This window comes from Monodon monoceros, unplaced genomic scaffold, assembly GCF_005190385.1.
Source record: "Monodon monoceros isolate NGI ecotype Baffin Bay Population unplaced genomic scaffold, NGI_Narwhal_1 Super_Scaffold_16, whole genome shotgun sequence".
Lineage (NCBI taxonomy): Eukaryota > Metazoa > Chordata > Mammalia > Artiodactyla > Monodontidae > Monodon > Monodon monoceros.
The window spans coordinates 66,916,072-66,932,322 of NW_021703772.1; the positions used below are offsets into that span (position 1 = coordinate 66,916,072).

A 16,251-nucleotide genomic window follows, 5' to 3' on the forward strand; every position below is an offset into this window, starting at 1 on the left:
TGCAATAAACATTGACATACAGGTTTTATGCAAACTAAGTTTTTGTTTCTCTCACGTAAATACCTAGGAATAGATTGCTGGGTCATATGGTGTGAGTATGTAGCTTCATATTACACTGCCAAACCATTTCCCGAAGTGGCTGTGCCATTTTGCACTCACCTTGTTCAAGTCACCTATGAGAGATCTAGTTTCTCCACATTCTTGTCTGTACTTGATATTTTCAGTAGTTTTAATTTAGGTGCATAGTGGTATTTCATCATAGCTTTAATTTGCATTTCCCTAAATGGATAATAATGTTGAGAATCTTTTCATGTGCCTCTTTCTCACATCCTCTTTGGTAAAGTGTTCAAACCTTTGCCCATTTTATGATTGGATTCTTTGTTTTCTTACTATCACGTTTCGAGAGCTCTGTCTATATTCTGGATTATAAGTCTTTTTGTTGGCTATGTGACTTACAAATATTTTCTCCCAGTCTGTGGCTTGTCTTTTTATGTTCATAACTGGGTCTTTCACAGAGCAAAAGATTTTACTTTTTGATGAAGTTTAGTTTCTTGATATTTTAAAAATCTTTTGGATTGTGTCTTTGATGTCATGTCTGAGATTCGTTTGCCTAAGCCTTAGTCCCAAGGATTTTCTCCTACATTTTGATCTAAACATTTTATAATTTTATGTTCTACATTTAGATGAACTTTAGGTTAATTTTTGTATAAGGTGCTACTTTAGCTTTTAATATTTCTAAACTGTGAGACACTATTTCCAAGTAGTTTTTCTAGCCAGTGTTTGACAAAACTTGTAGCTAGGAAACTTAACTTGGAAAATTCATTCCAAGGACTTTTCTTTATCAGTATGCAGTGAATGTTATGCCTTTGAATACGGTTTATGCCAACACACACTACTCCTCAACATAGATTTAAAACTTTAACAGAGACTGATGACTAAATGCTGTTTAGTATTTACCAAAGTACATATTTGAGAGTAGATTACTGAGATTGTGACTTGAAAGCAACTTCTGCTTTCATTTTATGGTTGGTTAATCTACCAGTGTGCTTGCTTGGCTGACATATACATTCCCACTGTTTAACATGCATATGTGCATATATTTTAATAACTATAACATCCACATTTCAGTTCCTTACCTAGCGTGCTTTTGAAAATTGAAAAAACATTCCAACTGAGAACTCTTTTTTTTTTTAAGACAGTGTTTTTAGAGCAGTTTTAGGTTCACAGCAAAACTTAGCAGAAGGTACAGGTTTCCCATAGACCCCTGTCCCCACACATGCACAGCCTCCCCCATTGTCAGTATTCCTCACCAGAGTGGTACAGCTGTCACAACTGAACCTACACTGACACATCATAATCACCCGAAGTCTATAGTTTACATTAGTAATCACTCTTGATGTACATTCTACAGGTTTTGACAAAAACATAATGACATGTATTCATCTTTATAGTATCATGTAGGGTATTTTCATTGCTCTAAAAATGCTCTGTGCTCCACCTGGTCATCTCTCCCCGCAACTCCTGGCAACCACTCGTCTTTTTTATTTTCTCCATATTTTTGCCTTTTCCAGAATGTAATATAGTTGGAATTATACAATATGCAGCCTTTTCAGACCGGCTCCTTGCATTTAGTAATATGAAATTAAGGCTCCTCCATGACAACAGCTCATTTTTTTTTAGTGGAAAAAAGGGAAATAATGGGATAATATTCCACTGTCTGAACGTACCATAGTTTATTTGTCCATTGGCCTACTGAAGGACATCTAGGTTGCAAACTAAGAACATTTTAACTTCCTTTTAGAGAAGAAAATTTCTCTTTTTACATTTACTATTTTGTTGTTTCAGAGAACATAGTAAGTAAAACAAGTCAATTGTGGATGATTTTTTTCATCTTAAATTTCATAAGTATTTAACCTCTTTTGAAAAAGTGGAAATATAACTTTATAGGGCTTTTTATACTTAATTTTTATATGGCAAAGAAAAAAGAAGCCCAAAAAGTTTGGCATAGTCCTCTCTCCCTGTGTTTTTTAAATCATTTTTGAATTTTTAAATTGTAGTGTCAAGCACATTTTTTATTTACCTTTTCAGACCAACTTCCATAAACGGCACTAACTTTTCCATATATCAGTACATTGCCTGCAAGGCAACAAATATGAAGTTCAAAGGAAGCTTTCAGTAGATGACGCTGAGCCCAGTTGCTACTGACATGTATTACCTACTGAGCAGAAGCCTATGCACAGAGTGAATGGGGCATCAAGTGAGCACTGGGTCATGGTTTTGAAGTTTCAGTTTGTTTCGGAGAAAAATTACTTGCTAATCTCTATAAATGTTTAAGAATTTAATAAGATACTAATTTTTTTTAAAAAGGATAACACTTGTTAAGGGATTATCTATGTAAAACACTTGCACAGTTCCTGGAACTAGATAGGCATTCAGTTAAGTTAGTTTTTGTAGGGTCCATTTAGGATATCTTTGAAATTGTTTGGTTGGACTAATTTCATTTTTAAGCTACTGGTATTAGAGGACCTCATGTGGTATTTCTTTAATCTACCCAGATTCTTTCTATAGCACTGAGAACACAGTGGGTGCCCAATAATATGGCTGACTGTCTTGTGACTCATTGTTTACATTGCTTTCAAGCCTGTTTTTCAACTTTGCTTATTTGTTTTGATGAAGTTTTTATCTCCTCCGTTGATATGCCCTTTTCTACTGAAGGCTTTTCTCATCTCTCTTCTTGTTGATGTTTGACTTTCTTAACTGTGCATAAAATAAACATCCCACATAAGATATTTAGGAAAACCCTGAGACAAGCTGAAATTGCAGCAACATTTATGGGACAGATATGAGAAATTTAATATTTAATTTTTAATGTATAGATACACTTTCCTACTCTATATCTTTGTGTGGGGTTTCCTTGAGTGTGTATATATATGTGAAAATGTATTCACTTATATTTGTACATTTTTCTGTGTATAAATTATAACTCAGTGAAAAATATCAAGAGAAATTTATGTTTTCCTTCCTTCCATAAGGACCTTCCTTCTTAGAGAAAAGGAAGCAAAAATATAATGGGGTGGCTCAAGATGGCGGAATAGAAGGACATGCACTCACTCCCTCTTGTGAAAGCACCAGAATCACAGCTAACTGCTGAACCATCATCCACAGGAAGACGCTGGAACTCACCAAAAAAGATACCCCACATCCAAAGACAAAGGAGAAGCTGCAATGAGACTGTAGGAGGGGCGCAATCACAGTAAAATCAAATCCCATAACCTCTGAGTGGGTGACTCACAAACTGGAGAACAATTATACCACAGAAGTTCACCCCCTGGAGTGAAGGTTCTGAGCCCCACGTCAGGCTTCCCAACCTGCGGGTCTGGCAATGGGAGGAGGAGTTCCCAGAGAATCACCACTTGAAGGCTAGTGGGATTAGTTTGCAGGACTTTGACAGGACTGAGGGAAACAGAGACTCTATTCTTGGAGGGCACACACAAAGTAGTGTGTGCATCAGGACCCAGGGGAAGGAGCAGTGACCCCATAGGAGACTGAACCAGACCTACCTGTTAGTGTTGGAGGGCCTCCTGCAGAGGTGGGAGCTGGGGACAAGGACACTGGCAGCAGAAGTTCTGGGAAGTATTGCTTGGCGTGAGCCCTCCCAGAGTCTGCCATTAGCCTCACCAAAGAGCCTGTAGCCTCCAGTGCTGGGCCGCCTCAGGCCAAACAACCAATAGGGAGAGAACTCAGGCCCACCGATCAGCAGACAAGCAGATTAATGTTTTACTGAGCTCTGGGCACCAGAGCAACACCCAGCTCTACCCACCACCAGTCCGTCCCATCAGGAAACTTGCACAAGCCTCTTAGATAACCTCATCCACCAGAGGACAGACAGCAGAAGCAAGAAGACCTACAATCCTGCAGCCTGTGGAACAAAAACTACATTCACAGAAAAACAGACAAAATGAAAAGGCAGAAGGCTATGTAGCAGATGAAGGAACAAGATAAAACCACAGAAAAACAACTAAATGAAGTGGAGATATGCAACCTTCCAGAAAAATAATTCAGAATAATGATAGTGGAGATGATCCAGGACCTTGGAAAAAGAATGGAGGCAAAGATCGAGAAGATGCAAGAAATGTTTAACAAAGACCTAGAAGAATTAATTGTTCAGAGATGAACAATACAATAACTGAAATGAAAAATGCACTAGAAGGAATCAATAGCCGAATAACTGAGGCAGAAGAATGGATAAGTGACCTGGAAGACAGAATGGTGGAATTCACTGCCATGGAACAGAAAAAAGAATGAAAAGAAATGAAGACAGCCTAAGAGACCTCTGGGACAACATTAAGCACACCAACATTCACATTATAGGGGTCCCAGAAAGAGAAGACAGAGAGAGAAAGGACCCGAGAAAATATTTGAAGAGATTATCATTGAAAACTTCCCTAACATGGGAAAGGAAATAGCCATCCAAGTCCAGGAAGCACAGAGAGTCCCAGGCAGGATAAACCCAAGGAGAAACACGCCGAGACATGTAGTAATCAAATTGACAAAAATTAAAGACAAAGAAAAATTATTAAAACTAAAAAGGGAAAACGACAAATAACATACAAGGGAACTCCCATAACATTAACAACTGATTTCTCAGCAGAAATTTTACAAACCAGAAGGGAGTGGCATGATACATTTAAAGTGATGAAAGGGAAGAATCTACAACCAAGATTATTCCACCCGGCAAGGATCTCATTCAGATTTGATGGAGAAATCAAAAGCTTTACAGACAAGCAAAAGCTAAGAGAATTCAGCACCACCAAACCAGCTCTACAACAAATGCTAAAGGAAATTCTCTAAGTGGGAAACACAAGAGAAGAAAAGGACCTACAAAAACAAACCCAAAACAGTTAAGAAAATGGTAGTAGGAACATATGTATTGATAATTACCTTAAACGTGAATGGATTAAATGCTCCAACGGAAAGACACAGGCTGGTTGAATGTATACAAAAACAAGACTGCTATATATGCTGTCTACAAGAGACCCACTTCAGACCTTGGGACACATATAGACTGAAAGTGAGGGGATGGAAAAAGATAGGCCATGAAAATGGAAATCAAAAGAAAGCTGGAGTAGCAATACTCATATCAGATAAAATAGACTTTAAAATAAAGAACGTTACAAGAGACAAAGAAGGACACTATATAATGATCAAGTGATCGATTCAAGAAGAAGAAATAACAATTATAAATATATATGCACCTAATATAGGAGCACCTCAATACATAAGGCAAATGCTAACAGCTCTAAAAGAGGAAATTGACAGTAACACAATAATAGTGGGGGACTTTAACACCTCACACCAATGGACAGATCCTCCAGACAGAAAATTAATAAGGAAGCACAAGCTTTAAATGACACAATAGACCAGATAGATTTAATTGATATTTATAGGACATTCCATCCAAAAACAGCAGATTACACTTTCTTCTCAAATGCACATGGAACATTCTCCAGGAGAGATCACATCTTTCTTTTAAGGAGACAGCCTTTATTTAAGGATTTTTACATTGAAGACTTCAAAAAGTGGTAGGTTTTTAGAACTTATTTACCAGTATTTAAAAGGAACTGTTGACAAAGATTTGCCAGAAATAATCTGAACAAGTGGGAAAATACAGTTAATACTACTGAAACCTACTAAAATAACTCCAGGACATATGGTTTATCCAACATAATGATACCTCTCAATGCTGTCACTGATATGAAACTGACTGCCTTTTTTCTAAACACACAGTGGTTTAATTAACAATATTCAGTCACTTCTGTTCTTTCCTGAATATATAAAAATTAAAATACCAATTAAAAAACGAATATATTCTTCTCTGTCAATGTTTCTTACAGGTACAATTTCAATATTTTCATTCAGTAGTGGTGTGGTTTAAGAGATTTTTCATTCACACGTCAAACAACAATCCACCCGAAGGGAACTGATAGTCTACAGGCTCCTAGTGCAAATAAAGAGTTCAGGAATGCAGCAACTGGCCTTTCTAAAATACAAAACAGATAAAATTCTTAGAAGATACATGCAATAAGTTCTACTAAGCAGCTGGCCACAGAACTAGAACATCTGATCATTTTCCTGGTGATTTCAATGGGACTACAGATGTTTCCAAACTCAACTTGAACTCTCATCTTAGGCTTTGTATTTTGCTTTTCCAGTTTTGCTAATGACACAAACATGATTCAAATCCCTGAAGTATTCATTATAGTCAAGGGCATATCCTACAACAAACTTGTCTGGAATTTCAAATCCAGCAAAGTCTGGTCTATATCCAACACTTTGAGGGGTCCTTTTCACCAGCAAGCTTGCAACCTTGACCAGCTTTGGATTATGCTGCTTGACCAAGGAAAGCAAGGTTTGCGTTGTTTTGCCAGTGTCAATTGTATCTTCAACAATCAAGACATTCTTTCCAGTGAAAGTTGAGAGATCATCTTCACCAATTACTTTTATGTCACCTGTTGACTGGTCATTACAGTAGCTCTTCAGTCTGATAAAATCTACAGTTATCAGTATAGATCTATCACTATTTCTGTTTAGTGCTTTGATGTAATCCAGCAGGTCAGGAAAGAATTTATAGCCCGCCTTGAGCACACAGAGGGCCACGATGTGATGGCCTCCCATCTCCTTCATCACATCTTGAGCCAGCCATTTGGTCCTGTCCATAATTAGTCCATGAGGAATAAACACCTTTTCCAAATCCTCAGCATAATGATTAGGTATACAAAATAAATCTAGGTCATAACCTGGTTCATCATCACTAATCACGATGCTGGGGCTGTGGGTCACCATAACGGAGCTGGCTGGTGTGCGGGCTGAGGGAAGACTGCGGAGGAGGAAGCCAACAGCAGGGCCAAGCAGGAGGCCGCACCACGCGGGAAAGCCCAGGATAGATCACATCTTGGGTCACAAATCAAGCCTTGGTATATTTATGAAAATTGAAATCCTATCAGGCATCTTTTCCAACCACAATGCTGTGAGATTAGAAATCAATTACAGGGGAAAAACGGTAAAAAACATAAACGCATGGAGGCTAAACAGTAAGTTACTATATAACCAAGAGATCACTGAAGAAATCAAAGAGGAAATCAAAAAATACCTGGAGACAAATGACAATGAAAACACGACGATCCAAAACCCATGGAATGCAGCAAAAGCAGTTCTAAGAGGGAAGTTTATAGCAATACAAACCTACCTCAAGAAACAAGAAAAATCTCAAATAAACAATCTAACCTTACACCTAAAGGAACTAGAGAAAGAAGAACAAAACCCAAAGTTAGTAGAAGGAAAGAAATCATGAAGACCAGAGCAGAAATAAATGAAATAGAAACAAAGAAAACAATAGCAAAGATCAATAAAACTAAAAGCTGGTTCTTTGAGAAGATAAACAAAATTGATAAACCATTAGACAGATTCATCAAGAAAAAGAGAGAGAGGACTCAAATCAATAAAATTAGAAATGAAAAAGGAGAAGTTACAAAGGACACCACAGAAATAGAAAACATCGTAAGAGACTACTACAAGAAACTCTATGCCAATAAATTGGACAGCCTAGAAGAAATGGACAAATTCTTAGAAAGGTATAACATTCCAAGACTGAACCAGGAAGAAATAGAAAATATGAACAGACCAATCACAAGTAATGAAATTGAAACTGTGATTAAAAACCTTCCAACAAAGAAAAGTCCAGGACCAGATGGCTTCACAGGTGAATTCTATCAAACATTTAGAGAAGGGCTAACACCCATCCTTCTCAAACTTTCCCAAAAAATTGCGGAGGAAGGAACACTTCCAAACTCATTCTACGAGGCCACCATCACCCTGATACCAAAACTAGACAAAGATATTGCAAAAAAAGAAAATTACAGATCAATATCAGTGATGAATATAGATGCAAAAATCCTCAACAAAATACTAGCAAGCAGAATCCAAATGTGATACACAATATTAACAAATTGAAGAATAAAACCCATGTGATCATCTCAATAGATGCAGAAAAAGCTTCTGACAAAGTTCAGCACCCATTTATGATAAAAACTCCAGAAAGTGGGCATAGAGGGAACCTACCTCGACATAATAAAGGCCATATATGACAAACCCACAGCCAACATCGTTCTCAAAGGTGAAAAACTGAAAGCATTTCCTCTAAGATCAGGAAGAGGACAAGGATGTCCACTCTCACCACTATTATTTAACATAGTTTTGGAAGTCCTAGCCACGGCAATCAGAGAAGAAAAAGAAATGAAAGGAATCCAAATTAGAAAAGAAGAAGTAAAACTGTTACTGTTTGCAGGTGACATGATATTTTACATAGATAATCCTAAAGATGCCACCAGAAAACTATTAGAGCTAATCAATGAATTTGGTAAAGTTGCAGGATACAAAATTAATGCACTGAAATCTCTTGCATTCCTATACACTAACAGCAAAAGATCAGAAAGAAATTAAGAAAACACTCCCATTCACCGTTGCAACAAAAAGAATAAAATACCTAGGAATAAACCTACCTAAGGAGGTAAAAGACCGGTACTCAGAAAACTATAAGACACTGATGAAAGAAATCAAAGATGACACAAACAGATGGAGAGATATACCATGTTCTTGGATTGGAAGAATCAATATTGTGAAAATGACTATACTATCCAAAGCAATCTACAGATTCAATGCAATCCCTATCAAATTACCAGTAGCATTTTTTACAGAACTAGAACAAAAAATCTTAAAATTTGTATGGGGACCCAAGAGACCCTGAGTAGCCAAAGCAGTCTTGAGGGAAAAAAACGGAGCTAGAGGAATCAGACTCCCTGACTTCAGACTCTACTACAAAGCTCCAGTAATCAAGACAATATGTTACTGGCACAAAAATAGAAATATAGTTCCGTGGAACAGGATAGAAAGTCCAGAGACAAACCCATGCACCTATAGTCAAATAATCTATGACAAAGGAAGCAAGGATATACAATGGAGAAAAGACAGCCTCTTCAATAAGTGGTGCTGGGAAAACTGGACAGCTACATGTAAAAGAATGAAATTAGAACACTCCCTAACACCATACACAAAAATAAGCTCAAAATGGATTAGAGACCTAAGTGTGAGACTGGACACTATAAAACTCTTAGAGGAAAACATACAAAGAACACTCTTTGACATAAATCACAACAAGATCTTTTTTGACCCACTTCCTAGAGTAATGGAAATAAAAACAAAAATAAACAAACAGGACCTAATGAAACTTGAAAGCTTTTGCACAGCAAAGGAAATTATAAACAAGACAAAAAGACAACCCTCAGAATGGGAGAAGGTATTTGCAAACGAATCAACGGACAAAGGATTAATCTCCAAAATATATAAACAGCTCATGCAGCTAAATATTAAAAAAACAAACAACCCAATCAAAAAATGGGCAGAAGATCTAAACAGACATTTCTCCAAAGAAGACATACAGATGACCAAGAAGCACATGAAAAGATGCTCAACATCACTAATTATTAGAGAAATGCAGATCAAAACTACAATGAGGTATCAACTCACACTGGTTAGAATGGGCATTATCAGAAAATCTACAAACAACAAATGCTGGAGAGGGTGTGGAGAAAAGTGAAGCCTCTTGCACTGTTGGTGGGAATGTAAATTGATACAGCCACTATGGAGAACAGTACGGAGATTCCTTAAAAAACTAAAAATATGACCCAGTAATGCCACTACTGGGCATATACCCAGAGAAAGCCATAATTCAAAAAGACATATGCACCCCAATGTTCATTGCAGCACCATTTACAATAGCCAGGTCATGGAAGCAACGTAAACGCCCATCAAAAGATGAATGAATAAAGAAGAAATGGTACATATATTTAATGGAATATTACTCAGCCATAAAAAGACACACAATTGGGTCATTTGTGGAAAAGTTGATGGACCTAGAGACTGCCATACAGAGTGAAGTAAGTCAGAAAGAGAAAAACAGATATCGTATATTAACACATATATGTGGAATCTAGAAAAATGGTACAGTTGAACTGGTTTGCAAGGCAGAAATAGAGACAGAGATGTAGAGAACAAACGTATGGACAACAAGGGGGGAAGCGGGGGGCAGGGTGGGATGAATTGGGAGATTCGGGTTGACATATACACACTAATATGTATAAAATAGATTAATAAGAACCTGCTTATAAAGAGATAAATAAAATTTTAAAAAAGCAATGCGATGTTTGTAAAAATGCTAACCATATAAAGCTAAGTTGGGATGTAAAAAAATATATATAATGGGAATTTAAATTTGGGAAAGTTATTATTATACTTTGGGACTACTTTTAAGATTGTTACATTGAGCGATTCTGAGAACTTCCTGAATTTACACGAACTTGATTGACCTAAGTAGCAACCTTCTGGCAGTGTTTCAGACATTACAAAGTTCTTAGGAAAGTAAATCATCAGCTCTCGTTGAATACCTACTATCTGTCAGGCGTTGTACTAGACTAGTGGTTCTCAAACTTGGCTGCACTTTAGAATTGCTTGGGGAGATTTTAAAATTCCCATAGCCAGTAAATCAGAATTTCCGGGTGTGGGGCCTGAACCTCAGCATTTTATGAAAGTCCTCAGGTGAGTCCATTGTGTAGCCAAATTTGAGCACCACTGGGTGAAGTGTGGGCTGAGATGGGTGGGGCTAGGCGTTGGCCCCCCCTTTTCAGTGGTCGGAAAACCACTATACAAGGAGGACACATTTGATCTGCTGTCTGGATGAGCTGAAGGAGCAGGCAGTTTGAAATTCTGTGGTGAAAACATTTGGGGCAGAGGGAGCAGCTCTGCAAGTCCCTCAGATGTGAAGGAAGGGAAGGAAGGCCAGTGTGAATTACATAGGGAGTTGCAACTGAGTAAATAGAAGGGAGGTTGGCAGGGGCTGGCTCAGTGATTTCTTAGATGTTAGCATGCATCAGAAGCTCTTGGAGAGTTTTGTCGAAGGTGCTTTGCAGGCCTTTACCCTCTGTTTCTGATTATTTAGGTCCGGGGTAGGGCCTGAGAATTTGCATTTCTAACAAGGTCCCAGGTGGTGCTCTGAAATCACACTTTGAGAACCACCAGGCTGGCTCATCTAGGGCTTTGCAAACCAAGAACAGGAATTTGGTTTTATTCTCGATGTATTGGGAGACCAGTGAAGGGTCAGAGATGTGATGTGGTCTGATTTACATATTTAAAAGATCACTCTTGGGCTTCCCTGGTGGCTCAGTGGTTAAGAATCTGCCTGCCAGTGCAGGAGACACGGGTTCAAGCCCTGCTCCAGGAAGATCCCACGTGCCGCGGAGCAACTAAGCCCGTGCACCACAACTTCTAAGCCTGCGCTCTAGAGCCCGTGAACCACAACTGCTGAGCCCACGCACCACAACTACTAGAGCCTGCGTGCCTAGAGCCCGTGCTCTGCAACAAGAGAAGCCACCGCAATGAGAAGCCCGTGCACCACTATGAAGAGTAGCCCCCGGTTGTCACAACTAGAGAAAGCCCGCGCGCAGCACTGAAGACCCAGTGCAGCCAAAAATAAATAAGTAAAAATAAATATATTAAAAAAAAAAAAGATCACTCTTGACTACTGCAGAGAATAATACATTTTAAGGGACAAGAGCCGAAAGTGGGGAAACAAGTCAGGAGGCTGTTGGAGCAGTCCAATCAAGAGCTGATAGCTTAATTGCCAGGGTGGTAGCAGGGGAACTGGTGAAAAGTATACAGGTTCAGGATGTGTTTTAGAGCTAAAAGCCCACAAGACTTGAAAATGAATTGGAAATAGGAGATAGGCATAGAGAGGAATTAAAATATGCCTAGAATTTTTGCTTGAGTTAACAAGGTGGTTAGTGTGGAGCCATTCCCAGGGATGGGGGGGACTGGGGGGACGCTTGGATGAGAATTGGGGGTAGAGAGGAGACTCAAGAGTTTTGATTCTGAGATACCTATGGGACATTCAAATGGCAAAGACCATGAGATTATTGGGCATATAAGTCAGAACTCAATAAACAGGTCAGGGTTGGAGATGTGAATTTGAGAGTTATCAACTTGCGGATGGTATTTAAAGCCATGGAATTTCATGAAATTACTTGGGCCTGAGGGTTGTAGAAGAGAAGAGAAGGGGGCAGACAAGGAGCCTTGGGGTGGCCTCGACACTTAGAAATCAGACAAAGAGATAAGGGCATTGAGACTGAGGAGTGGCAGTAAAGAAGGAGGAAAACAGTAGGTTGTATTGTCACACAAAGCCAAGGGAAGAGAATCCCAAGCAGAGGGCTTGAGCAGCTGTGAAGTGTGTCCATATTGGAATTTAGGCACTTACTCAATGTGAGATGAGATGTATAATTATCTATTAGATTTGAACACACGTAGATGATTGGTGACCTTGACAAGAGAAATGTCTGTTAAGAGTCATATAATGCCTTGGGACTCCCCTTGTTGCCTTTTGTCACTGCTTATCTTTTAAAGCCACTTAGATATATTTACTTTGATTAGATATAAGGCTCATCAAGAAAAGGGACCTTTTGTTCTTAATTGCATTCCCTCAAGCACATAGCACAATGTTATGCCCACCATTGGGACAGATTTTTGTTTAATATAATCTTCTCTTGTTTCATTAAACCCAGAGAGACACACTAAGAAATTGTTTTGAAGAACTGATCTCCACTTTATACTTGAAATGCGTAAGGTAGGAACCATCAAAACATTGCCAGATACTGTACTTCGAAGGACTGTCTTGTCAACACTTACCATAATGCATCTAATGTTTGATAGCCCTCTGTACTGAGAGAGGGTGGCTGTTAAATTTCTTTTTGGTCATTAGAATGTGATACTTTAAAAACCTATTGTTTTAAGACTTATAATTCCATTCTTTTATTTTGTCTTTAATATCAAAGCTGTATTTTTGTATAGTATTTCTCTGAATCTATGAGGATACTATATAAATAAAGCAAACAGATGAGAGCCCATTGGACTTGTAGCTTATTAAGGATGCAAGTATTGATATATCTCATATACAATTGAAAGATTTCTTTCTTTCAAACAAAGTAGAGGTATTTGAGTAGATTTCTGTTGTTTTGCTGAGCGTCTCTTTTATTCCTTTTCATTTATTTTAAGGATATTAACATTGACAGGGATGGAGTGAGGATTACAGTGGACACATGATTTTGAAGTGCTTTGCAGATCAAGTGATAAAAAAATCAATCAGTAGTGGTAGCAGGATACCATTCAAACGGTAATTTGAATTCTCTGTTAAAATTAAGTTTGGCTATTTTAAAGATCAGTTATTGCATAACGTGGAATCGTACCTTAATTTTCATTATGAACGTTGAATATAATATTGAGATAATTTTCATGAATAAAACGATGCTTTAACCTAAACGATAATTTACTGTGGCTTGTTATTTTTAGGGCTTGATTAGTGAATTTTTGTGTTGACACAGAAAAGGTTTCTATCTCAAATATCTTTTCAGTATGACCTTCTCTCCACCACCCTTGTGTAAAATTTGTTGCTGTAACTGTTGAAGGTAGTGGCCTCTGAGGAGCTTATGTGGAAATCCCTTGAGCAGGAAACTGGCCCAAACATCATTCCCATTTAAAAGGGTGGGGGGACTTCAATGGCAGTTAGTGCGTTTTTAATATATTAATGAAAACTAGCATTCGTCTAAGCCGTAAACTACAGTTGTTATTGCATGTTGATGTATTACTCTGCTTTACCAGAATTTCCTATGCTTAGATTATGTTAAAAGCTTTGATTATTTTCACTGTACTTTTGGCTTTGGGGGACATTTAATTTAATTTTGTTATCGTTTCCAAGCATCTCAACTAAGAAATGTAAAACATTGGGAGAGATGTGAGTAGGTAAAAGGTATTTTAAAACTTTTGCTGGTGAGTAAGAGATCAAGTAAGTTACCAAGTCTTAAATCTACTTAGGATTCAGGCCAAATCCAGGCCTCTGCCTGGTATTCTTTTCACTAGACTATACCATGTAGTGAGCAAACTTTAACTGGATAGACACATTCCTGAATTTAATGTAAATGGATCGCAGTCGGGAACCAACATATAAATGATCCTACAGGCTCTTCCTCCTGAATACTACTATTCTTTCAAGAACTGAGTCCCTTTTTTCTTTGAAGTTACCTTAATACCTGCCTTCACACCCTCACAGAGCTCATTTTAGCTGCTCTCATTGCTCTGAGTCTTCAAGGTTACCCATCTGTTTTATGACACTTCGTTTTTTTGCTTTGTATATGTTGTTTGATTACTTACATATTGCATCTTCCCTGTTGGATTTCTAATTCATTGTGGAAGGATCTTGGTTTGATTCCCAATATGCTTTCCAATTTTCAGGACCAAAGGTGACAAATGCTTTATTATAATAATAGAGAACACTAAGATGTTCTTAATAGAAGTTCCATGTAAGTAATGTTTCAACAAGTGCTTTGTTTTGCTTTCCTTTTTTTAAGTTGGTTTACCTTTAGTAATTTAAGATGGGTTTTTGGGACTTCCCTGGTGGCACAGTGGTTAAGAACCCGCTTGCCAATGCAGGGGACACGGGTTTGAGCCCTGGTCCGGGAAGAGCCCACATGCCGCGGAGCAACTAAGCCCGTGCGCCACAACCACTGAGCCTGAGCTCTAGAGCCCACGAACCACAACTACTGAGCCTGTGTGCCACAACTACTCTAGGCCTGTGTGCCTAGAGCCTGTGCTCCGCAACAAGGGAAGCCACCACAGTGAGAAGCCTGTGCACCGCAACGCAGAGTAGCCCCCGCTCGCCACAACTAGAGAAAGCCCACGCACAGCAACGAAGACCCAAATGCAGCCATAAATAAATAAATAAACTTATAAGATGGATTTTCATCATAAGACTCAAAGTACCTTAGGAAATAAGACAGTCATACATATAAGAACATTAAAACTGTTAGAGTTCATTGCAGTGTGCAATAGGGAAAATGTACCAAGGAATTGTGATTCAATATGAACCTCGAAGGATAGATAATATAGGTAAAGGCAGAGAGAATGGGGAGGGCATTCAAACGGTGACTTGGGGGAGCAAAACTTGGAGATGGGAAGGTGCCTTCAATGATGAAAGCAGGGGATGAGGAGGTGATGGTAGTAGCAGGAGGTGCCTATCAGACCTTCTATGGTACCACTTCTCTTGAAAGCCAAGTCCATTTTGTGGGCAAGGTTGTTCTTGATGCTTTACCTACCTGCGCGTGGTGGCTGGGCTTGTCTTCTGACCTTCCTCGTGAAACTCTTCTAAAGCCCTAAGGTTCCCAGTTATTCCTTGCTAATAAGTCCAGTGCATAGTTTTCAACACTCATCTTCTTAAAAATAAAACGTAATCAGTTTCTAAAACCTAACACAGCTAATTCTGAGTACCTTGGTGGTAAGACCTTTTTTCCTTCCCAATTACGTGCTTAGGTACCTCATCTTTGTGGGAAGTATTCACTGAATGCATTCATTCAGTAAATATGAGTGCCTACCATGTGGCCGACATTATTCTAGAGATTTTATACATTAGCAAGTATGTGTGACACCAGGCGGTGGAGACAAGAACCTATACTCATGGGATTAATTACTCTAATGGAAGGAGACAGGATAAAAAAGTATGTTAGTTGCCCTGACAAGCCCTCAGACAAAAGTAAGGCAGAGAAGTAGAGGTGTTAATCTTAAGGTCAGGAACAGACTCTGCAGAGGAGCCTGAGTAGGAATTGTCCTAAGTGTGTTCAAGGAAAAGGCAAGAGTCATAGGATCGGAGTGCAGTGAGCCTAGGGCGAAAGTGGGACAGGAGAGCTTGGAGAGGCTAGAAGTAAGGGACGACAGATTATCAAACTCCAGATCTTATTTTGGCTGAGGTCAGAAGCCGTTGGAGGGTGGGAAAGGAAGTTCTGTGATGGAGGGTGGGAAAGGAAGTTCTGTGATCAAACTTAACATTTTAAGAGGATCACTCCAGCTGCTATGTTGAGAATAAAGTGTAAAGTGACGAGGTTGGGAGCAGGAAGACCACTTAGCAGCTTGAACAGAGGTGTTTGGTAATCAAGGTTGTTGATGGATTCTGGGTCTATTTATAATATAGAGCTGGCAGAATTTGTCAAGGGATTGGATTGTATGTGTGTGAGAGAGGAGATTTTTGGCCCGAGCACCTGAAAGAATTGAGATTTACTGGGGCTTCCCTGGTGGCGCAGTGGTTGAGATTCCGCCTGCCGATGC

The 16,251-nt window shown here is 38.8% G+C and overlaps 1 protein-coding gene and 1 pseudogene across 7 annotated transcripts in view; one reads left to right on the forward strand and one right to left on the reverse strand.

The window, feature by feature from the left end:
- COBLL1 (cordon-bleu WH2 repeat protein like 1) overlaps positions 1 to 16,251 on the forward strand; it is a 162,156-nt gene that overhangs the window by 78,416 nt on the left and 67,489 nt on the right. Inside the window, exon 1 of one of the 6 annotated variants that reach the window (XM_029225805.1) lies at positions 13,185 to 13,273. The exons of the other annotated variants lie outside the window; for them this stretch is intronic. Coding sequence (XP_029081638.1) covers positions 13,200 to 13,273 — 74 coding nt within the window. The 5' untranslated portion in view covers positions 13,185 to 13,199. Of the gene's footprint in view, positions 1 to 13,184; positions 13,274 to 16,251 lie in introns of those variants that run through there. 6 annotated transcript variants of the gene reach the window in all.
- Positions 5,457 to 7,054, reverse strand: LOC114897117 (annotated as a pseudogene). The gene has a single exon (XR_003794002.1). The product of XR_003794002.1 is annotated as a hypoxanthine-guanine phosphoribosyltransferase pseudogene (transcript).